Source organism: Sapajus apella, unplaced genomic scaffold (assembly GCF_009761245.1).
Source record: "Sapajus apella isolate SASKATOON/1434 unplaced genomic scaffold, GSC_monkey_1.0 scaffold6, whole genome shotgun sequence".
In the NCBI taxonomy this organism is placed as follows: Eukaryota; Metazoa; Chordata; class Mammalia; order Primates; family Cebidae; genus Sapajus; species Sapajus apella.
Window position 1 is genome coordinate 513,201 of NW_022436946.1, and position 23,237 is coordinate 536,437.

General features: G+C 40.1%; 1 protein-coding gene and 1 long non-coding RNA gene across 3 annotated transcripts in view; both read right to left on the reverse strand.

Annotated features, from left to right (window-relative positions):
* Positions 1-23,237, reverse strand: part of PCMT1 (protein-L-isoaspartate (D-aspartate) O-methyltransferase) — a 54,281-nt gene that overhangs the window by 14,729 nt on the left and 16,315 nt on the right. For both annotated transcript variants that reach the window (XM_032274484.1, XM_032274485.1), the window contains exons 2-4: positions 17,495-17,599; positions 15,908-15,939; positions 2,600-2,704 (exon numbers count right to left, since the gene is read on the reverse strand). In XM_032274484.1, the coding sequence (XP_032130375.1) occupies positions 2,600-2,704; positions 15,908-15,939; positions 17,495-17,599 (242 nt within the window). The remainder of the gene's footprint in view (positions 1-2,599; positions 2,705-15,907; positions 15,940-17,494; positions 17,600-23,237) is intronic.
* LOC116549138 lies at positions 8,545-9,552 on the reverse strand. Its single transcript, XR_004267717.1, has 2 exons — positions 9,352-9,552; positions 8,545-9,032 (listed from the first exon to the last, which is right to left on the reverse strand). It is a non-coding gene; the product is annotated as an uncharacterized LOC116549138 (long non-coding RNA).

Here is a 23,237-nt window from a genome sequence, read left to right on the forward strand (position 1 = left end):
TCTCGCTTTGTTGGCCAGGCTAAAGTGCAGTGGTGCAATCGGCTCACTGCCACCTCCGTCTCCCAGGCTCAAGCAATTCTCCTGCCTCAGCCTCCCAAGTAGCTGGGATTACAGGCGTGTACCACCACGCCCAGCTAATTTTTGTATTTTTAGTAGACACAGGGTTTCACAATGTTGGCCAGGCTGGTCTTGAACTCCTGACCTCAGGTAATCTACCCGCCAAAGCGCTGGGATTACAGGAGTGAGCCACCTCGCCCAGCCAACCGTTCCTTCTATGAATCAGGTTCCTCACTACAAAATGGGGAGGAAAAAGGCATATATCCCATCATAAAAATACGGTAGCACTTAGAACACAGACACTAGTCCTTAAAACACAAAGTGCTTTCACACGTGATAAATGTGTGAAAAACATTAATGCCATTTTATAAAAAATGATAACTTAGAAACCGAATGATTTTTTAAAATGAACACATCCTCTAAAATCATAAACATGTCAAGTATAGAAAATGAGTCATTCGTTAAATGCTATTTCTAACCTTAAAAAAAAAAAAACACTGATACCTATGAATAAGACTTAACCTCTACAAAATAAGCCAAACTTCTGAAAAAATACATAAGTCCTTATTATGTGCCAGGCATTGTTCTAAATGTTTAGGATATCATCAATAAATAAAAGAGAGCAAACAAAATTCCCAACTCCCTGGAGCTTACATTCTGGTGGGACTGCTGATTATACATTTATAGCAAGTTACATGGGTGGATCCACAACTCCCAATTTAACTAGATCAGAATCTTCCAATCTGGCCTCAAGGCACAATATTTCTCAAATTGAACCGATTTGATTATCTGAGCAATGATCAACCTTTACTCCAACACACATTATCCAACTGGATAGCCATTTACTAGATAAGGCTCTGATGATAAAAAGTAGAAGTATAACAACAAGGCATTTTTCTAAGGGCACTTTTTTTCTTTCTTTCTTTCTTTCTTTTTTTTGAGAAGGAGTCTCGTTCGGTCACTAGGCTGGAGTGCAGTGGCGTCATCTCAACTCACTGCAACCTCCGCCTCCTGGGTTCAAGTAATTCTCCTGCCTCAACCTCCCCAGTAGCTGGGACTACAGGCTCTTGCCACCATGCCAGCTAATTTGTGTATTTTTAGTAGAGACAGGGTTTCATCGTGTTGGTCAGGATAGTATCGATCTCTTGACCTCGTGATCCACCCGCCTCAGCCTCCCAAAGTGCTAGGATTACAGACGTGAGCCACCTCGCCTGGCGAAGAGCACTTTTTGTAATGCAGAAGTTCTACCTTCATTCCTGGTAAACCTGTAGGAATGTTTAGAAACCAGGCTCATTCAAGATCGTGTCACTGCACTCCAGCCTGGCGACAAAGTGAGACTTCGTCTTAAAAAAAAAAAAAAAGAAACCAGGCTCATTCTGGGTGGGGACAGTGGAGAGGGTGCTGGGAAATGACTTCTCTGGGAGACGGGGCCTGGCTACTATTCTAAATATCTCAGGCTTCAGAGTAGCTAGATTTCCCTGGGACCCTCAGACCTGTCCCAGGGCCCAGTGGGGAAACCGAGGACCATACAAGGAAGTAGAATTCTGAGTTGTTAGGGCTAAGCCTGACTCCTCTCTCCATGCTAACCTGCCCCCCGCTCTCTGCCACCCACTCTGTTGCCTCAGTAGGTTTTTGTTGTTGTTACCCAGGATGGAGAGTAGTGGCATGATCAAGGCTCACTGCACCTCCACCTCCCCTGCTCAAGGGATTCTCCTGCCTCAGCCTCCTGAGTAGTTGGGACTGCAGGTGCTCCACCACACCTGGCTAATTTTTGTATTTGTAGTAGAGATGGGATTTCACGACGTTGACCAGGCTGGTCTCAAACTCCTGGCCTCACGTGATCTGCCCATCTAGGCCTCCCAAAGTGCTGGGATTATAGGCGTGAGCCACAACACTCAATCCTTCCATGGGTTTTCAGGAGCCCCAAGACCCCCTTCTCCCTTTCTCGGCCTGACAAGTTATACTGCTATATCTCCCCCCCCACCACATGCCCTATCAAGTACTGCACAGAGACCCCTACCCAGGGGCCCTGCACCATGAGATAATGTGAAATACCAACTGTGGACCAAACACAATAAAACCTCCAATTTTAAGAAGAAAAAAAAAAAAAAAACAGGCTCATTCTAGTCTTTTCTGCCAAATGAGAACTTGGAAGAAGGTAGTTTGGGAGCTACTGGCCACCATCTTGTGATTACAAGGGTAGAGCTTACTCGATGACACTAACATGTGGAGGAAAGTAAAGCCAAATCAAGAAACAGAGAGAAACCTACTGTCAATAACAACATATGGTCTTCTAAATCCAGCCACACAACAGACCATAGACCCCTAGACTCTTCTGTTATATAAACTAAACAAACTCCCTTTAGCTCCGCCAGTTTGGGTTGAATGTTCTGTCACTTCCAACAACAAAATCCTAAGTGATGCTCATTCCAACTGCTATCCTAATAAACAAACAAACGTGAAAACCACTAGTGAAAAAAACAAACAGCCAAATCATATGATATTCTTCTGTTGGGCTCAGAATGAGAAATAAAGCTCTTACCATACGTGCAAAACATGCAGTAAGGATTCCACTTCCAGATCCTACATCAAGAGCTTTAGCTCCTTCATGCAACTGATCAAACAGAAGTTCTAGTGCGTAGGCATGCTGCCAAAAGAAAACAAAAGAAACATTAAGACTATAGTACACATATCATGGCATATAAACAAAGTTGCCAACTTTCTACCAATTTTTCTACTATTGTCATCTACCAAGACAACCAAAACATGTATCCTTATATCCTTCTGCACAGGAAATACAAAAGAAAATTGAGTAAAATTCTTACATTTAGATCAAGTGTTTCACTAATTTTAGACCTCCAGTGTGTGAATTTTTAACTTTTAATTAATTCAGTAAAAAGACTAAAAGATTTATAAGTGAAAAGTCTCTACCTTACTCCCATTCCCAACCATCCAGGTTTTTCACTCTGTAAAGGTAACCAATATTACTAGTTTCTTGTAATTCCTTCCAAAAAGGAAGGAATTCTTGTATGAATATATTACAATAACAAATATCAATAATGGGAGATAGCTCTAATCTTCTATTAAAAAAAAAAAAGAAGATGAAATAAACATAAGGTATGTCTATTCCAAAAAGGAAGGAATTCATTCTTGGTATATACAAGCAAATACATATGCTTTTTTTTGGGGGGGGTGGGGGGAGTAGAGTTTCACTCTGTTGCCCAAGCTGGAGTTCAATGGGTGATCTCGGTTCACTGCGATCTCTGCCTCTTGCTCCTGGGTTCAAGCGATTTTCCTGCCTCAGCCTTCCCAGTAGCTGGAATTACAGGAGCCCACCACTATGCCCGGCTAATTTTTGTATTTTTAGTAGAAATGGGATTTTGCCATGTTGGCCAGGCTGGTCTCAAACTCCTGACCTCAGGTGATCCACCCACCTTGACCCCCCAAAGTGCTGGGATTAGAGGCATGAGCCACTGCACCCAGCCACATATGCACTTTTTTATTTAGGATATTTTGAAAGACATTTCATATCAATAAATAGCTTGTTCACTCTTTTTTGTGATTAAGGAGTTTATTCTTGTATGAATATATTACAATAACAAATATCAATAATGGGAGATAGCTCTAATCTTCTATTAAAAAAAAAAGAAGATGAAATAAACATAGGGTATGTCTATAGGATAATAATCTATATAAAAATCTTCTTTTATAAGAAGTAGAATTGACAGAGCCAAAGGATATAAATTTGGCCAGGTGCAGTGGCTTACACCTGTAACCCCAGCACTTTGGGAGGCCAAGGGGGACAGATCAGTTGAGATCAGGACTTCAAGACCAGCCTAGCCAACATGGTGAAACCCCGTCTCTGCTAAAAATACAAAAATTAGGCCAGGTGCGGTGGCTTACGCCTGTAACCCCAGCACTTTGGGAGGCTGAGGCAGGTGGATCACCTGTGGTCAGGAGTTCAAGACCAGCCTGGCCAACAGGGTGACATCCTGTCTCTATTAAAAATACAAGAGTTAGCCGGGTGTGGTGGCAGGCGCCTGTAATCCCAGCTACTTGGGAGGCTGAGGCAGAGAACTGCTTGAACCCAGGAGGCAGAGGTTGCAGTGAACTGAGATCACGCCACTGTACTCCAGCCTGGGTGACAGAGCAAGATTCCATCTCAAAAAAAAAAAAAAAAAAAAAAAAAAAATCAGATCCAATAGCAGTAAACACATTTTTTACTACCAGATCTTGTTTGATAAAAATATGTATCCATTAACCCACGGTGATAAATTAATACATCATTTTATATATATATAAATGAAAAATAGGGGAAACTATTCCCAACAAATAAATACATAGTAGAAAAAATGATAAAAAACATCCTTTGGGCAGCCATCTCAATAATAACTGACTGATTCAGGTAAAAATCATAAATGGAATCTAAACTAGTAGACTAACATTTGAAAAATAAACAGGATATTTACACAATCTCAAAGGGTTTGCCCCAGATACTTATCACAAAAAGAAAAACAGTAATTTTACAATAGAGTCCAGAAAAAAGTTTTCTAGTGGAAAAACTTGGTCAACACTACCTTAATTAGATGATCAAAGTCAACATCACAATTATGGGACACACTGACATCAAATGCCTCTGCTAAGATACTTCATTTCTGGGATATGCCAGGCAAAAATGAAAAACCCATATTGAACTATGAGGAAACATCAAACAAACTCAAATCGAGGGACATTATATAAAATAAGTGGCCCATATTCAAAAAAATTTTCAAGATTTTCAAGGCCATAAAAGAATAAGGAACCATTCCACAGTCATTCTTTAAAGGAAAAAATAGAGACATGACAACTGTAAAAACCTTATAATCTGCCATTTTTTTCGCAGATTATGTTATAAGGAACATTATCAGAACAAACGATGAAATCTGAATAAAGTCTGTAAATTGGCTAATAGTGTTATATCAATGCTAATTTCAAAAATTATACTGTGGTTACATAAGAGGATGTCCTTATTTTTAAAGGTAAAAAGCATCATGCCTGCAATTTACTCTCAAAGAGCTCGGAAAAAAGGAAATTAATACACACACACACACACACACACACACACACACACACACATACACACACACGCGAGGGAGGGGGTAAAGAAGGGAGAGAGAATAATTGATAAAACAAATGGTGAGATTTGTTTTACCAACGGTAAGACCCTGTGTGGATAAAGGTATACAGGAACTGTACTATTTGTATAACATTTCTGTAAGTCGGAAATTATGTCAAAAATTTAAAAACATTTTATCAATGAAAATAGCCAATGCCAAAGAGAAGGGTATAATGGAAATGTCCTATTCCACAAAACGAATCTAGGTGATAAAAGCCAGAATACTGGTTACCCTGGGGCTGGGGGATAATTAAGAGAGGGCACAAGAGAACCTTCTAACTAGTGGTTATACATACGTACACATATTGAAATTCATCAGACTGTACACTTAAGATGTGTGAACTATACTGTGTGTGTAACAATTAAAAAAAATTGACAACTACTTATTCCAATCACTAAAAATGGATGACCAGATGTTATGGACCTCCTGACGTGATGCAACAGGAAGGACCATTAGGAAGTGTTTCTGAAAAAAAAAAAAAGCTTTTGAATAAGTCAACCACCACTAGGAAATAATTAATCAAATTCAGAATATGGAAAATTCTATATAACAAATGAACTAGTTTGGTCTATAAACAAATGGCATTTTAAAAAAAGAAGGGGATCTTTCTTTAAAAATTAAAAGAGACTTTAAAAGCTGAAAGGACCAAAAAGATACAATGTATAGACTCTGTGTAGATATTGATTTAAGCAAATTAACTATTAAAAAATGTTTAAATATCTGGCAAAGTTTGAAGATGGACTAAACATAAGATATTAAAGCACATTGCTAGGTATAATAGCATTGTAGTTTGTTTTTAAAGTCATTGAGATTTATACTAAAGTATCCAGGGATGAAATAATATTATGTATGTTTGGAATTCACTTTAAAATACTTCAGCTAAAGAGAGAGTTAGGCCAGGAGCAGTGGTTCACGCCTGTAATCCCAGCCCTTTGGGAGGCCGAGGCGGGCAGATCACTTGAGTTCAGGAGTTCGAGACCAGCCTGGGCAACACAGAGAAACCCATCTCTACAAAAGTGAGGTGGGTGTGATGGTGCACACCTGTAGTCTCAGCTACTCTAGAGGCCGAGGTGGGAGGATGGCTTGAGACCAGGAGGTGAAGGGCACAGTGAGCTGAGATTGTGCTACTGCACTCCATCCAGCCTGAGCCACAGAGCATGACTGTGTCTCAAAAAAAAAAAAAAAAAAAAAAAAAAAGAGAGAGAGAGAGAGTTAGACAAAACAAGATTAGTTCATTGTTGGTCATTATTAAAGCTGGGTGATTTATTCGTTCGTTATACTATTTTATTTGCATATATGGTACTGGAACTCTTCCATAATTTTCCATAATAAAAAGTTGTACTTTTATTTAAAGCTAAGGTTTCTAAGCACTTGGGAGCTTAAAAAAAGAATTTTTGCCGGGCGCGGTGGCTCACGCCTGTAATCCCAGCACTTTGGGAGGCCGAGGCGGGTGGATCACAAGGTCAAGAGATCGAGACCATCCTGGTCAACATGGTGAAAACCCGTCTCTACTAAAAATACAAAAATTAGCTGGGCATGGTGGCGCATGCCTGTAATCCCAGCTACTCACGAGGCTGAGGCAGGAGAATTGCCTGAACCCAGGAGGCGGAGGTTGCGGTGAGCGGAGATTGCACCATTGCACTCCAGCCTGGGTAACAAGAGTGAAACTCCGTCTCAAAAAAAAAAAAAAAAAAAAAAAGAATTTTTAAAAAGTTAAAGATACCCTTTCCCCCAGCTAATATATGGAGAGAAGGCTTTAATAGATACAGCCTCACATAATCCAAGACTTTTCAAACTTTCAAACCAGAAAGTTCCTAATATTCCACAGAACCCTTTTAGGGGTAACACATGGATATGTGTTAAATGGCTGTTTTTTTCCCCAATATAGTCAACGTTCATGCATTACATTTACCAATCTAGAATGTTCCCCCAGTTCTCTTCCTCTACCACTTTGCTCCGTTCTTCAGGACAGTGACTCATTTCAGGAGTCCTGGCCAGGCATGGTGACTTATACCTATAATCCCAGTGCTTTGAAGGGCCAAAGTAGAAGGATCACTTGAGATCAGGAGTTTGAAATCAGCCTGGACAACACAGTGAGACCCTATCTCTATAAAAAAGTTGAAAATTATCTGAGTGTGGGTCATGGCACAAGCCTGTAGTCCCAGCTGTTTGGGAGGCTGAGGCGGGATGATCACTGGAGCTGAGGAGTTTGAGGTTATAGTGAGCTATGATCTTTGCACTCCAGCCTGGGCAACAGAGCAAGACCCTGTGTTAGGGAAAAAAAAAAAAGAGTCCTGTCCAATTCCAGTTGTCCCCACACATCATGCACCACATTCTAGATGTGTCTACTTTCTCAGGGTTAGATTCAGAACAAAGACTTCTAGCAAGAACACACACAGGTCTTGCTATGCAACTCCCCCAGAGCATCACATAAGGAATTACATAATATTGGGCCATCTCACTACTGGACATGCCAACCTCAACCACTTAGTAAATGCAGTCACCAATAGATCACTCTAATTTCAAGGCTTATTTATCTCTTTATAATTAATAATATGTGGGCCAGGTGTGGTGGCTTACACCTGTAATCCCTGCACTTTGGGAGGCTGAGGTGGGTGGATCACTAGGTCAGGAGTTCGAGACCAGCCTGGCTAACATAGTGAAACCCCATCTCTACAAAAAATATAAAAATTAGATGGGTGTGGTGGCATACGCCTGATATCCCAGCTACTTGGGAGGCTGAGGCAGAACTGCTTGAACCTGGGAGGTGGAGGTTGTAGTGAGCCGAGATCACGCCACTGCACTCCAGCCTTGGGCGACAGAGCAAGACTCTCTCTTGAAAAAAACAATAATAATAATAATATGTGGAATAATAATTTGAGACTACATGAATATTTTTGTTCTCCAACAATCTTCCTCCTTATGGTTTTAGATTCATTAATAATCTTTGCCTAATTCATTACATTGATGATTACAAAACAGTAATCTTTATTTTCATTTTTGCAGAGTCAGAATCTTGCTTTGTTGCCCAGGCTGGTCTTGAACACCTGGGCTCAAGGGATCACCTGCTCGGCCTCCTGAAGTGCTGAGATTACAGGCATGAGACATTGCACCCAGTCAAAATACTGATTTTTAAAATTTCATTATTCCTTCTACATTCATTAACATTCTTCTGGGTTGGTTGGTTTGTTTTGAAAAAGAAAAAATCATTGCAAAAGCAGTTTCAGTAAAAATGCAAAAAAAAAGAAAAAAGAAAAAAAAATCACTTTCTTTTTTTCCGTCTCAATTTTTTTTTATTCTCCATAGACTTAAAAAAAAGTTTTTGTTTTTCAATTCACTGTGCTATATAATCTGTTACTATCATTATTCTTGTTGATTCTCAAATTCTCTCAAATTTGGCCTTTGGGAGCCTCTTCAAATCTGCTCCTATGTCCTTCTGACATTACCTCCTCTGCCTTTGAGTACTTCCTCACTTTACAGGTATCCATCACTACTCCAAGGAGTGCTAGTCTCTTTTAGTAAGCAATGGTATTTAGGATCCCAAACCTGGATGGCAGGTGTGCTCTTTGCTACCAGAATACCATTTTAACAGGTTGCTTTTAATCTCTTCACCACTGTACACGTCGCTTTTTCATTTACAGGCTTGGAAAATATTCCAGGATTACAGTTACTTGCAAGCTTGTGATTTTAAAGTTCACTAATGTAGATGTCATTTCTCTTTGCATCCTCACAGAAAGCTTCTCTTTTAATACTGCTAAGATTTATGCAATAAATGATTCAAGATCATAACTGCTTGTTCATATAATACAATCAAAAATACTTTACCCTAGCCGGGCGCGGTGGCTCACGCCTGTAATCCCAGCACTTTGGGGGGCCGAGGTGGGTGGATCACGAGGTCAAGATATCGAGACCATCCTGGTCAACATGGTGAAACCCCGTCTCTACTAAAAATACAAAAAATCAGCTGGGCATGGTGGCGCATGCCTGTAATCCCAGCTACTCAGGAGGCTGAGGCAGGAGAATTGCCTGAACCCAGGAGGCGGAGGTTGCGGTGAGCCGAGATCGCGCCATTGCACTCCAGCCTGGGTAACAAGAGTGAAACTCTGTCTCAAAAAAAAAAAAAAAAAAAAAAAAATACTTTACCCTACTCACATACCTGCACCATATGCTTACTGTCTGTATATGCATATAAACATTCATATAGATGTTCCATGTGACTATATACATACATAGATAACACAAGTATCTTTCCTTATTAAGGGTCATAGGTTACTCAGAAAATAAAAGTAATAAAAAATGTATTCGTGACCAGGTGCAGTGGCTCACACCAGTAATCCCAGCACTTTGGGAGGCCGAGGTGGGTAGATCACTTGAGTCCAGGAGTTCAAGACCAGCCTGGCCAACATGGTGAAACCCTGTCTCTACTAACAATACAAAAATTAGCCTGGCGGCTTGGGGGGCCACGCCTGTAATCCCAGCTACTCGAGAGGCTGAGGTTGGAGAATCGCCTGAACCCGAGAGGTGGAGGTTGCAGCGAGCCAAGATTGCACCACTACACTCCAGCTTGGGCAACAGAGCCAGACTGTATCCCAGAAAAAAAAAAAAAAAAATCGATGTAAAAGGTCTCATAAAAGAATTTAAAAATTTAGAAAAAAAAATGTATTCATTTTGGAAAAAAATTCTGACATAAGCTATGAATATGCTAAGTGAACTAAGCTAGTCACAAAAAGACAAACACTTTATGATTCCACTTATATGAAGTACCTAGAGTAGCCAAATTCATAGAAACAGAAAATAGAATGGTAGTTACCAGGGGCTGAGGTAAAGAAAGAATGGGAAAACTGGGAAATTGTTATTGAGAAATTGTTATTGAATGAGTATATTGTTATTGAATGAGTTTTAGTTTTGCAAGATGAAGAGTGTTCTGAAGATGACTGCATAACAGTGTGAATGCACTTAACACTACTAAATGATACACTTAAAATGGTTAAGAAGGCAAATTTTATGTTATGTGTATTTTAACACAATTAAAATATTTAATACATTTATATAAAATGCAGTTTTAACAATAAAAAGACAAATAATCCAATTAAGAAATAGGCAAGAACCCAGGTGTGGTGGCTCACGCTTGTAATCCCAACACTTTGGGGGCACAGGCGGGAGGACTGCTTGAGCTCAGGAGTTTGAGACCAGCCTGGGCAACAGAGCAAGATCCTGTCTTTAAAAAAAAATTTTTTAATTATGTATGTGAAAAAGGAAATGAGTAAGAGACTGAATGTTTCTCCAAAGATACAGAAATGGCCAATACGCACCTGAAAAGATGCTCAACATCATTAATCATTAGGGAAATGCAAATCAAAACCACAATGAGATACCACTTCATAGCCACTAGGAGGGATAAAAATTTTTTTAAAAAAAAGAAAATAACAAATGTTAACAAGGAAGCAGGGAAACTGAAACTCTCATACATTGCTAGTAGCACTGTAAAATGATGCAGCTACTTTGAAAAACAGTTTGGCCATTCCTCAAAATGTTAAACACAGAATTTTCATATATGACCTAGTAATTCCACTCCTATGTAAATACTAGAGAGAAATGAAAACACACAAAAATTTCTACACAAATGTTCACAGCAGCATTATTTAGAATAGCCAAACACTGGAAACAATCCAAATGTCCATCAACAGTTAATAAATGTTGTATGTCCACACAATGGGATGTTATTCAGTCATAAAAAGGAGTGAAGTACTGATTCACACTACAATAGGAATAAATCTTGAAAACACTATGCTAAATTTAAAAAGCCAGTCACGAAAGGCAACATATTATAGCATTCTATTTACATGAAATGTCCAAAATAGGCAAATCTATAGAAACAAAAAACAGATTAGTAGTTGTCAGGACCTGAGCAGAGCAGGGGTTGGGATCTGACTGCTAATGGGTATAAGGAAGGTTTCCTTCGGCAGTGATGAAAACGTTCTCATAGTAGACAGTGGTGATGTTTGAACAATTCTGAATAAACTAAAAATCACAGAATTCTACACTTTAAAGGGATGAATTCTGTAGTATAAGAATTATATCTTTTTTATATTTTTTCTGAGACAGGTCTTGATCTGTCACCCAGGCAGGAGTACATTGGCGTGATCAAGACTCACTGCAGCCTCCATCTCCCAGGCTCAAGCAATCCTTCCACCTCAGTCTCCAGGGTAGCTGGGACAACAGTCATGCATTAACACACTCAGCTAAATGTTTTTTTTATTTTTATAGAGATGGGATCTCACCATACTGCCCAGGCTGGTCTCAAACTCCTGGGCTCAAGTGATCCTCTTGCCTTGGCCTTCCAAAGTGCTGAGGATTACAGGCTCAAGGCACTGTGCCTAACCAAGAATTATATCTTTTTTTTTTGTAATCACTGCAACCTCCGCCTCCCAGGTTCAAGTGATTCTCCTGCCTCAGCCTACTGAGTAGCTAAGATTACAGGCACACGCCACCATGCCCAGCTAATTTTTGTATTTTTAGTAGGGACAGGGTTTCACCTTGTTGGTCAGGCTGGCCTTGAACTCCTGACCTTGTGATTCACCCACCTCAGCCTCCCAAAGTGCTGGGATTACAGGCATGAGCCACCGCACCTGGCAAGAATTATATTTTAATAAAGCTGTTTTGTGGTGGTATTCTAAGTGCATCCTTTGCCATGAAGTAATTGCTATGCTTTGTTTGGCAATGAACTGCACACCCAGATCAAGCTTCAGAGGAAAGAAAAAAAATCACAAAGCATTTCCCTTAATATCTGAAAGCATACCACTCCAGTCAATTTCCCAACCATGCTAGATACTGGCTCTCTAAAATAACTTTTAGCATTCATGCTTTTTTTTTTTTTTTTTTTGATGGAGTTTTGCTCTTTTGCCCAGGCTGGAGTGAAGTGGCACAATCTTGGCTTACTGCATCCTGTGCCCTAGGTTCAAGTGATTCTCCTGCCTCTGCCTCCTGAATAGCTGGGATTATAGGCACCTGTCACCACACCAGGTTAATTTTTGTATTTTCAGTAGAGACGGGATGTCGCCATGCAAGCCAGGCTGGTCTCAAACTCCTGACCTCAGGTGATCCACCTGCCTCGGCCTCCCAAAGTGCTAGAATTACAGGTGTGACCCACTGTGCCCAGCTGCATCCATGCTTCTATATAAGTCTTTCATTTAAGTAACAGTTCAAACTGTTTGCAGATACCTTAAAACTATAACTTTTCTTTTTAATCACTAATTTATTTGAATAGGGTAATGCACAAAAAAGCCATTCCTAATCTATGGTTTAAAGAAAAAAGAGGCCGGATGCAGTGGCTCATGCCTGTAATCCCAGCACTTTGGGAGGCCAAGATAGGCAAATCACAAGGTCAGGAGTTCGAGACCATCCTGGCCAACACAGCAAAACCCATCTCTAAAAATACAGAAAGATTAGCCAGACGTGGTGGTGGGTGCCTGTAATCCCAGCTACTTGGGAGGCTGAGGCAAAGAGAATCGCTTGAACCTGGAAGGCAGATGTTGCAGTAAGCCGAGATCACACCAATGCACCCCATCCCAGGCAACAGTGCAAGACTCCATCTCAAAAAAAAAAAAAAAAAAAAAAAAAAAGGCCTGGCCCAGTGGCTCATGCCTGTAATCCTAACACTTTGGGAGGCTGAAGTGGGAGGATCACCTGGGCTCAAGAGTTCAGAACTAGCTTCAGCAACATAGTGAGACCTCATCTCTATAACAAATATTTTAAAAATATTAGGGGTGGCCAGGTGTAGTGGCTTGTGCCTGTAATCCCACCACTTTGGGAGGCCGAGGCAGATGGATCACCTGAGGTAAGGAGTTCGAAACCAGCCCGCCCAACATGGTGAAACTCCGTCTCTAGTAAAAAATATAAAAATTAGCTGGGCCAGGCGCGGTGGCTCAAGCCTGTAATCCCAGCACTTTGGGAGGCCGAGGCGGGTGGATCCCGAGGTCAAGAGATCGAGACCGTCCTGGTCAACATGGTGAAACCCCGTCTCTACAAAAACTACAAAAAAATTAGCTGGGCATGGTGGCACGTGCCTGTAATCCCAGCTACTCAGGAGGCTGAGGCAGGAGAATTGCCTGAACCCAGGAGGCGGAGGTTGCGGTGAGCCGAGATCGCACCATTGCACTCCAGCCTGGGTAACAAGAGTGAAACTCCGTCTCAAAAAAAAAAAAAAAAAAAAATTAGCTGGGCGTGGTGGTAGGCGCCTGTAATCCCAGCTACTAGAGAGGTTGAGTAAGGCAGAAGAATTGCTTGAACCCAGGGGGCAAAGGTTGCAGTAAGCCAAGATCATGCCACTGCACTCCAGCCTGGGCCACAGAGCAAGACTCCATCTCAAAAAAAAAAAAAATTTTTTTTTAATAAGTGAAGATGACATCTTTTCATTTCTTTAAATGTCAATGTCATTTGTATTTCAGTTCAATGAACTATCAATCCTGTCCTTTATGCATTTTGGTGGTGGGGGGAGTTTAATGGTCTTTTACTTATCAATTTATAGGGTACAAACACACACAAATATATGCATACAAATGTATATACTGAAATTTTCTCATGCTGTCATATGTATTACAATATTTCCCTCTATGGTTCATTATCATTATTATTATTATTGAGATAGGGGTCTCTCTGTCACCCAGGCTGGAGTGCAGTAGCACAATCATAGGCTTACTGCAGCCTCAAATTCCTGGACTCAGACAGTCCTCTTGTCTTGGCCTCCCTTGTAGCTAGGACTATAGGAACATGGCACCACACCCAGCTAAGTTTTAAAACTTTTTTGTAGAGACAGAGTCTTGCTTTGTTGCCCAGGCTGGTCTCAAACTTCTGGCTTCAAACAATATTCCTGCCTTGGCCTCCCAAAGTGCTGAAATTACAGGTGTGAGCCACCATACCCAGACAATTTTTCCTCTTTAACTTTGGCTTGTAACATTTTTTCTTTGCAAAAATCCTAGATATCAGGTTTTTTTTTTTAATGGCTTCTGTGTTTTCTGTCATGTTTCAAAAAGTCATTACTATTCAATTTTTATAAATGTCTGTTTTCTTCTAGCACAATTATCAGTTTCACTATAAATGCATATAGAATTTACTTTAGTATTAAGTTTAAATAAGAGCTTCTCCAACCCCAAATACTTGCAGAAAATCAGAAAAGTTATCGTTGTGGCCAGGCACAGTGGCTCACACCTATAATCCCAGCACTTTGGGAGGCTGAGGCAGGAGAACTGCTTGAACCCAGGAGACAGAGGCTGTAGCGGGCAGAGATTGTACCACTGCACTCCAGCCCGGGCAATAGGAACGAAACTCGGTCTCAAAAAAAAAGAAAAAAAAACAAGGCCAGGCATGGTGGCTCACGCCTGTAATCCCACCACTTTGGGAGGCCAAGGCCGGCAGATCATGAGGTCAGAAGTTCAAGACCAGCCTGGCCAACACAGTCTTTACTAAAAATACAAAAATTAGCCAGGAGTGGTGGTGGGCACCTGTAATCCTAGCTACTGTAGCTACTCAGGAGGCTGAGGCAGGAGAATCACTTGAACCCAGGAGGCAAAAGTTGCAGCAAGCCAAGGTCACACCACTGCACACCACCAGCCTGGGCAACAGTGCAAGACTCCATCTAAAAAAAAAAGAAAGAAAAGAAAAGCTATAGTTCTTTCCTACAAAACAAAACAAGAGTATTCATTCAAATACTGACATTTAAACCCTAAGAAAAGGTTGGCCACAGTGGCTCATGCTATAATCCTAGCACTTTAGGAGGCTGAGGTGGGAGGACTGCATGAGCCCAGGAATCAAGTCTGCAGTGAGCTTTGATGATCGTACCACTGCATTCCAGCCTGGGTGACAAAGTAAGACCTTGTCTCAAAAAAATAAAAAATAAAATAAAACCCAAGAAAAGTCCTAACAGATGAAAACTGCTAGATCACTCAAAATAAGTCCTTCTCAAGGAGCTATGCAGCTTAATGGCTGCTATACTTAACTATTCCCTAATAAATTTTCCACATAAAATGTGAAATAATATTCAATTTAAGATTTCTATAAAATGTCCATTATACTATTTAATATTATCTCTTTTAAATAACTCTCTACTAAATAAGCTTTTATGTTCAATTATTACATGTCACAGATACTGACAACCACCAAAAACTTTAATATGCCAGTTTCTACCTAAAAAGTCTCCTTCAACAGACCCTGTATTATGAATAAGATGTTCAAAAAAGAAAATGATGTTCATTACTGATTTACATAACTTGATGAAAAACTGAAATATTTAAAAATTTCAGGCCGGGTGCGGTGGCTCAAGCCTGTAATCCCAGCACTTTGGGAGGCCGAGGCGGGTGAATCACGAGGTCAAGAGATCGAGACCATCCTGGTCAACATGGTGAAACCCCGTCTCTACTAAAAATACAAAAAATTAGCTGGGCATGGTGGTGCGTGCCTGTAGTCCCGGCTACTCGGGAGGCTGAGGCAGGAGAATTGCCTGAACCCAGGAGGCGGAGGTTGCGGTGAGCCGAGATCGCGCCATTGCACTCCAGCCTGGGTAACGAGTGAAACTCCGTCTTAAAAAAAAAAAAAAAAAAAAAAAAATTTCAAACTTTCTTTAAACCTTTTTTACCAAAGAAAATGACTATAGAGAAAAATGTGATCCATTTGTAACCAAATGAACAAACTTAACTTACCATGTGTGGAGCACTGATTGTTGCTTGGAAACCTGCAAAACAAGAAGGGAACTAGTGATACAGTCAGCTGCAAAAATAGACTATTTTACATAATTTCTTTTTTAACATCCATACGTTATTTTTCCAGGATAATTTTGTTTTAGTTTTTATGATCTCAAGAAAATAAAACTTATGTCTGTTAGAGTATTGCCACCCAGCAGTTAAAATTGGAAAATATAATTATGCCAAAGGGCACTGTGCTCATCTAGTAAAATGGTCCCTCTAAAGTATAGCGGTTAAAAATTTCTTCTTCTGTAGAGTCAGCTAAGAAAGAAAGAATTTCAGTAAGTTGAGAGTTGATATATTTTTGGCTTGTTTTTCCTTCAGACTGTTTTTTTAAAAATAAGCTTTCATATATAATAGGTATACAAAATCTGTGCAAAATTAAATTGTTTCATATTTCCGTCAACTTAAAAACAACTAGAATAACTGAAAAAATAGCTTAAAAGACCAATAAACTACTTCATTTTATTCTTTATCATATCGTCTAACGTTAATTTACACAATCCTTTCTTGGTTCTTAACTTTTAGTTTCTTTTCTTCTGGCGTTCTTTCTCAAAGCTTATTTACCTGCTTCTTTCTGCCTCTGAAGCAATTTTCACTGAGCGGTGGTAGCAGGTGCCTTCGGGGTTCAGAAGCTCCCCAGGATCTTCTCTGCTGATTGTTACAGTGCTTCAAAAGAAGATAGCATGGCAGCTGGCTGACAGAATCCTGAGGCACTTCTAAGCCTCAAAGGCGCCCACTGCCAAGGCTCAGCAGTTCAGCAAAACCTGCTTCAGGAGAAGGAGTTAAATATAGGACTTTCTAAAAAACAAACACAAGCCAAAAAATCAGGGCAAGTGAAGCAGAGAAGTCAGTAATAACTTAAGCACACTTACTGATCTAAATATTGATTTAAAAAATTAATCCTAACCTGAAAACTAATTTTTAGTCAACACTAAGGCCCCTAAAGAAAACTCAGCACTCAGCTAATACTCTTAAGTTTTCATTAAAAAATTTTTTCACTAAAATATTTTATTTTAAAAAATGTTTTTAATTCTTTATACATATTATATATTGTTTGAGAAAACAGAAAAACATACATCATTTTATTAAAATAGATACGTTTGGATTATGAAACGTACTGTGTCATGAAATTCAAACTAAGAAGGTAATAATAGGCTGGGTGTGGTGGCTCACGTCTGTAATCCCAGCACTTTGGGAGGCCAACATGGGTGAATCACCTGAGGTCAGGAGTTCAAGACCAGCCTGACCAATATTGTGAAACCCCATCTCTCTTAAAATTACAGAAATTAGCCAGGCATGGTGGTGTGCACCTGTAGTCCCAGCTACTTAGGAGACTGAGGCAGGAGACGCACTTGAATCTGGGAGGAGGAGGTTGCAGTGAGTCTCGCCACTGCATTCCAGCCTGGGCAACAGAGTAAGCCCCCATCTCAAAGAGAAAAAAAAAAGGTAATAATAAATATCTGTGTCCCAGGCTTTTTATAGTTACAAAAATCATAAAGTAAATGATGAAAAGTGTGACATTTTCAGAAATCTAAAGCTTACCTATTGATTGTGGAGAATCCATGTAAGGGTTACATTTTGCATAGTGGGAGCGGTCTGTAGCCAGCATCACTTCAAATACTTTATCTGTCTTGATGATTCCATTTTCTGAAACAAATGAGGTAAATATTTTCAGGAGAGAGACACGATCAGAGGTATTTTAGAATAATTACACCAGTTGTGCTGCATAGACTGAACTGGTAAAACGATCAGAAGCTGCTGCAATGGCCCAGGTAACGGCAACCAGGTCTTTAATAACAATAAGGACAAAGAAAAGTAGATGGATAATGAGATGTTTGGTAGGTAATATATACCTGACTGACTGGATTTGGGGGTGGGAGTGGGGATAATTGTTGAGATGCTAATGCCATTTACCGATTTAAGAAATCCTGGAGAAAATTCGAAGTTAAGGGGGAAAGCGGTAAGTTATCTATTCAGTTAGGGGCTTTGGAGCATTCAACTGGAGCCATTCTGTAGTCAGTTGGACACATGGATCTAGAGCTCAGAAAAGAGATCTAGAATAGAGATATAGATTTCTATTTATGATGGACGGCAACTGAAGCAATCAAAGTTATTTCAAAGTGGCCAGAGAATACATAGAGAAGAAAAACAAAGCCTACATTTAAAAGTCATGCAAAGAAAGCAGAGCCATCAAAGATAAGGAGCAGTAACAGAGGCAGGATGAAGACCAGGCCAATATACTGTTGTAGAGCCCAGGAGAAGTGAATTTCTCAAGAAGTGAACCAAGATCAATAACATGTATTTGCCTTCCCTAACAGTTATTTGAGATAAAGGCCAGGTACAGCAGCCCATGCCTATAATCTTAAAGCTTTGGGAGTCCAACAAGGGAGGATAGCTTGAGCCCAGAAGCTTGAGATCAGGCAAGGCAACATAGTGAGACCATCTCTACAACAACAAAAAAAATTAATTAGCTGGGCATAATGGCACAAGCGTGTAGTCGTAAACACTCAGGAGGCTGAGGTGGGAGAATTGCTTGAGCCCAGGAGTTTGAAGTTAAAATGAGCTATGATCATACCACTGTACAAGGCCAGGTGCATAGGGAAAAAAAAAAAAAAAAAATCAAACCAATGCCATTCAAAACTAATGTAAAAAGAAAACAATATCCAAATCAAAACATTTCTGCAGATTAAACAAAACTAGTATTTAAAACTATATTCTAAGAAAATGCACCAGGAAGTAAACATATTACTGGGAAGATTTTAAAGGAAAAGAAAAGAATTCTCAGAACATCAAGGCAAAAATAATTAGCTGGGTTAGCATGGTGACTAATGTCTATAATCCTAACACTTTGAGAGGCTGAGGCGGGTGGATCATTTGTGGCCAGGAGTTCAAGACCAGCAGGGCCAATATGGCAAAACCCCATCTCTACTAAAAATACAGAAATTAGCCAGATGTGATGGCACATGCCTGTAATCCCGGCTCCTTAGGAGGCTGAGGCACAAGAATTGCTTGAACCCAGGAGGCGGAGGCTGCAGTGAGCTGAGATCATGCCACTGCACTCAAGCCTGGGCAACAGAGTGAGGCTCTGTCTTCAAAAAAATTAAAAAAGAAAAAATAACTAGCCAAGCATGGTAGTGCATGTCTGTGGTACCAGCTACTTAGGAGGCTAAGGTGGATCACCTGAGCCTGGGAGGTGGAGGTTGCAGTGAGTCATGATCACACCACTGCAATCCACTCCAGCCTGAATGACAGGATGAAACACAATCTCAAAAAAAAAAAAAAAAAAAAAAATTTAAGGCAAAAAAATCAAATTACCTATTACAATAAAAAATTTGAAAATCAGCCAGGTGTGGTGTTGTGCACCTGTGGTCCCAGCTACTTGGAGGCTGAGGTGGCAGGATCACTTGAGCTCAGTAAGTCAAGGCTACAGTGAGCCAGGATCATGCCACTGTACTCCAGCCTAGGCAGTAGAGTAAGACCCTGTCTCAAAACACAAACAAATAGGTAGAGCATGTGGCTCATGCCTGTAATCCCAGCATTTTGGGAAGCCAAGGTGGGTGTTATCGCCTGAGGTCAGGAGTTCAAGACCAACCTGGCCAACACGGCAAAAAACCATCTCTACTAAAAATACAAACATCAGCCAGGTATGTTGGCAGGCACCTGTAATCCCAGCTACTCAGAAGGCTGAGGAAGGAGAATCACCTGAACCCAGGGGGCAGAGGTTGCAGTGAGCCAAGATTATATCACTGCACTCCTGCCTGGGTGACAGAGTGAGACTTTGTCTCAAAACAAACAAACCACAAAAATTAGGTCACCACAGGTTTCCTAAGAGGAATAAACAAGCTGGATGCAGTGGCTCACATCTGTAATCCCAGCAATTTAGAAGACAAAGGCAGGTGGATTACTTGAGTCCAGGAGTTTGAGACCACCCTAGGCAACATGACTAGACCCCATCTCTACAAAAAAATTTCAAAATTAGCCTGGCATAGTGACGCATACCTGTAGTCCCAGCTACTCAGAGGACTGAGGTAGGAGGATCACTTGCGCCTGGAAAATCAAGGCTGCAGTATGCCCTGATCATGCCACTGCACTCCAACCTGGGCAACAGAGTGAGACCCTGTCTCAATAAATAAAAATAAAAATTGAGAGCAAGATTCAAAGCAAAGTAAGAATAAAGCAGCATTTTCTTTTTTTTTTTTTGAGACGGAGTTTCTCGCTCTTGTTACCCAGGCTGGAGTGCAATGGCGCGATCTCGGCTCACCGCAACCTCCGTCTCCTGGGTTCAGGCAATTCTCCTGCCTCAGCCTCCTGAGTAGCTGGGATTACAGGCACGTGCCACCATGCCCAGCTAATTTTTTGTATTTTTAGTAGAGACGGGGTTTCACCATGTTGACCAGGATGGTCTCGATCTCTTGACCTTGTGATCCACCCGCCTCGGCCTCCCAAAGTGCTGGGATTACAGGCTTGAGCCACCGCGCCCGGCCTTAAAGCAGCATTTTCAAGAAATTCAAGGAAAGAAAATGCAAGTCAACAATAAAAAGGAGTGAACGGCCAGATGCGGTGACTCACATCTATAATCCCAGCACTTTGGGAGGCCGAGGTAGGAGGATCATTTGAGCCCAAGAGTTCAAGACTAGCCTGAGCAACATAGTGGGAACCCGTCTCTACCAAGAAAGAAAAAAAATAGGAGCAAATTACTGATATACTCAACATGAATGAATCTCAAAAGCACTAATCTAAGTGAAAGAAGTCAGGCAAGGAGACTACATATGATTCCATTTTTAACACATTCTAGAAAAGCCAAAACCACAGTGGTAAAAGGCCTATCTGTAGTTGCTAGGGGATAGAAGGGAGGAGATTAATTGCAAAGAGACACAAAAAAACTTTTTCGGTGAAAGAAGCGTTCTATAGCAGAGATCAGCAAACAACTGTAAAGGTCTAAATAGTAAATATTTTAGAATTTACAAGCCATATACTCTCTGTTGCAACTACTAAACACTGCCACTGTGGTGCAAAAACAGCCAGAAACACTACATAAATGAAAGTGTGGCTGTGTTTCAATAAAAATTTATAAAACCAGGCAGGAGGCCAAATTTTGTTGGTGGCCTGTAGTTTGCTAACCCATGTTCTACATCATAACAAAGTTGGTGGTTACACACTGTATCTGTGTGTCACATTTTTTCAAATTGTATTCTTAAAACCGGTGAATTTTCAGGTAATTTATGCCTCATAAAGCTGAAATTTTTTTTAAGTGTAAGCCAAGGATTTTATACCCAGCCAAGCTGTCCTTCAAAATCAAGGCTATAGGGAGGGGGAAAAAAAAACATTTTGAATATGTAAGAACTCAGAGAATGCTGTACACATAAGTCCTTTCTGAGGAATCTTCTAGAGGATGTGTTTTATCTAACCAAGAGATAACCAGGGATATGTTGGCAAAGGACACATACCCAATTGTATAGCAAAGACAAAAATAAGGATAGGAACATGGGTGAAATAAATAGCATTTAAATGTTATATGTTCTGACAAAGTAGAAAGAATAAAAACAATTAGAGGAGGAAATAAAGGGAAAGTAGAATTAGATCACTGTTGTAATAGAAGGAATCAAAGGATACCATTTCACACAGATTGATCAAATAGCAAGAGTTTTGCCCTTGTTGCCCAGGCTAGAGTGCAGTGGTGCAATCTTAGCTCACTATAACCACTGCCTCCTGGATTCAAGCAATTCTCCTGCCTCAGTCTCCCGAACAGCTGGATTACAGGCGCCCACTGCAATGCCCGACTAACATTGTATTTTTAGTAGAGATAGGATTTCACCAAATTGGTCAGGCTGGTCTCAAATTTCTGACCTCAGGTGATCCACCTGCCTCGCCTCCTAAAGTGCTGGTATTACAGGCATGAGCCACCATGCCCAGCGGAAAAAAAAAAAAAAAAAAAAATTAAGGTCAATTAACAACACTATAAAAGGTATAAATACAAACTTTCCAAGTAACAATGAATATTTTTTTTAATTAGCAAAAAAGGCACATCAAAAAGAGAAAACAATGTAAATAGTAATAGACTAGCAAAGACAAATGTAAATGGTATTTCAATTTTAAAATATAAATTTTGGACAAATTACCCAAATGGAAAATATTATTTCTACACAAAGAAGCGTAGGCAAGCTAACCAAAAAGGTCATTAGAATAAAACACTGAAAGTGCTTTTTTATTTTTAAAGAGACAGGGTCTTGCTCTGTTGCCCAGGCTGAAGTACAGTGGCACCATCAAAGCTTATTGTAACCTCTGACTCCTGAGTTCAAGTGCTCTTTCTGTCTTAGCCACCCCAAAACCTAGGCCGACATGAGCATGCCATGACACCTGGCTAATTATTTAAAGTATTTTTGCAGAGAGTGGGTCTTGCTATGTTGCCCAGGCTAGTCTCAAATTCCTGGCCTCCAGTGATACTCCCATCTCAGCTTCCCAAAGTGCTGAGATTACAGGTGTGAGCCCCAGTCGCTAGCCTGAAAGCATTTTTTTTTTAAGTTCTAAAAGCAGAGTAATCGTAACAGTAATATTCGCTGAATGTTTACCATGTTAAAGATACAGTTCTAATAAACAGAATAAATCTTAAGTTGTCTCAAACAAGCTTATAAAGTAGCCACTATTATTATTTCATTTGACAGATCATAATATTGAGGTTAGAAAAACTAATTAAGTAGTCCAAGATAACACAGCAAATAAGGGGTAGGGTTATTCAAATTAATATGTTGGATTTCTATTGATTACTTCACTATATTGCTACTAATATATTCAAATAGCTTAGTGAGTTCTACTAGTTTCCAAAATACTTCTTGAGTGGTTCATTTGCCCTGATATTAATTCAAATTCCAGAGGGTGATTCATATACTCTCAAGATCACAAGAGGCTTTAGGAGCCATCAAGTCTAACTTCATAAATTGGTACCATATTCTCTACTAAAAGAGTTCCATTATTGTCACTCTTCCTAGCTCATTCAGACCATTCTGATCATTAGAAGATTTCCCTGTATTAAGATGAATTTCCCTTTTCATAATTCACTCACATGAAACCCTTAGTGTTATTCCCTGAAGTGAGGAAGAATATATTGAATTTCTATCTCGTCAACATTTTTTTACGTTATCTGAACATATATCATGACTACTTCAAGCCTTATTTTTTTCAGGGTAGGCAGCTTCATGCAACATTGCCAATTATTCATCAGTTTTTGAAACCATCATTATATTCACTGTATTCATCCTTCTCTTTTTTTTTTTTTTTTTTTTTTTTT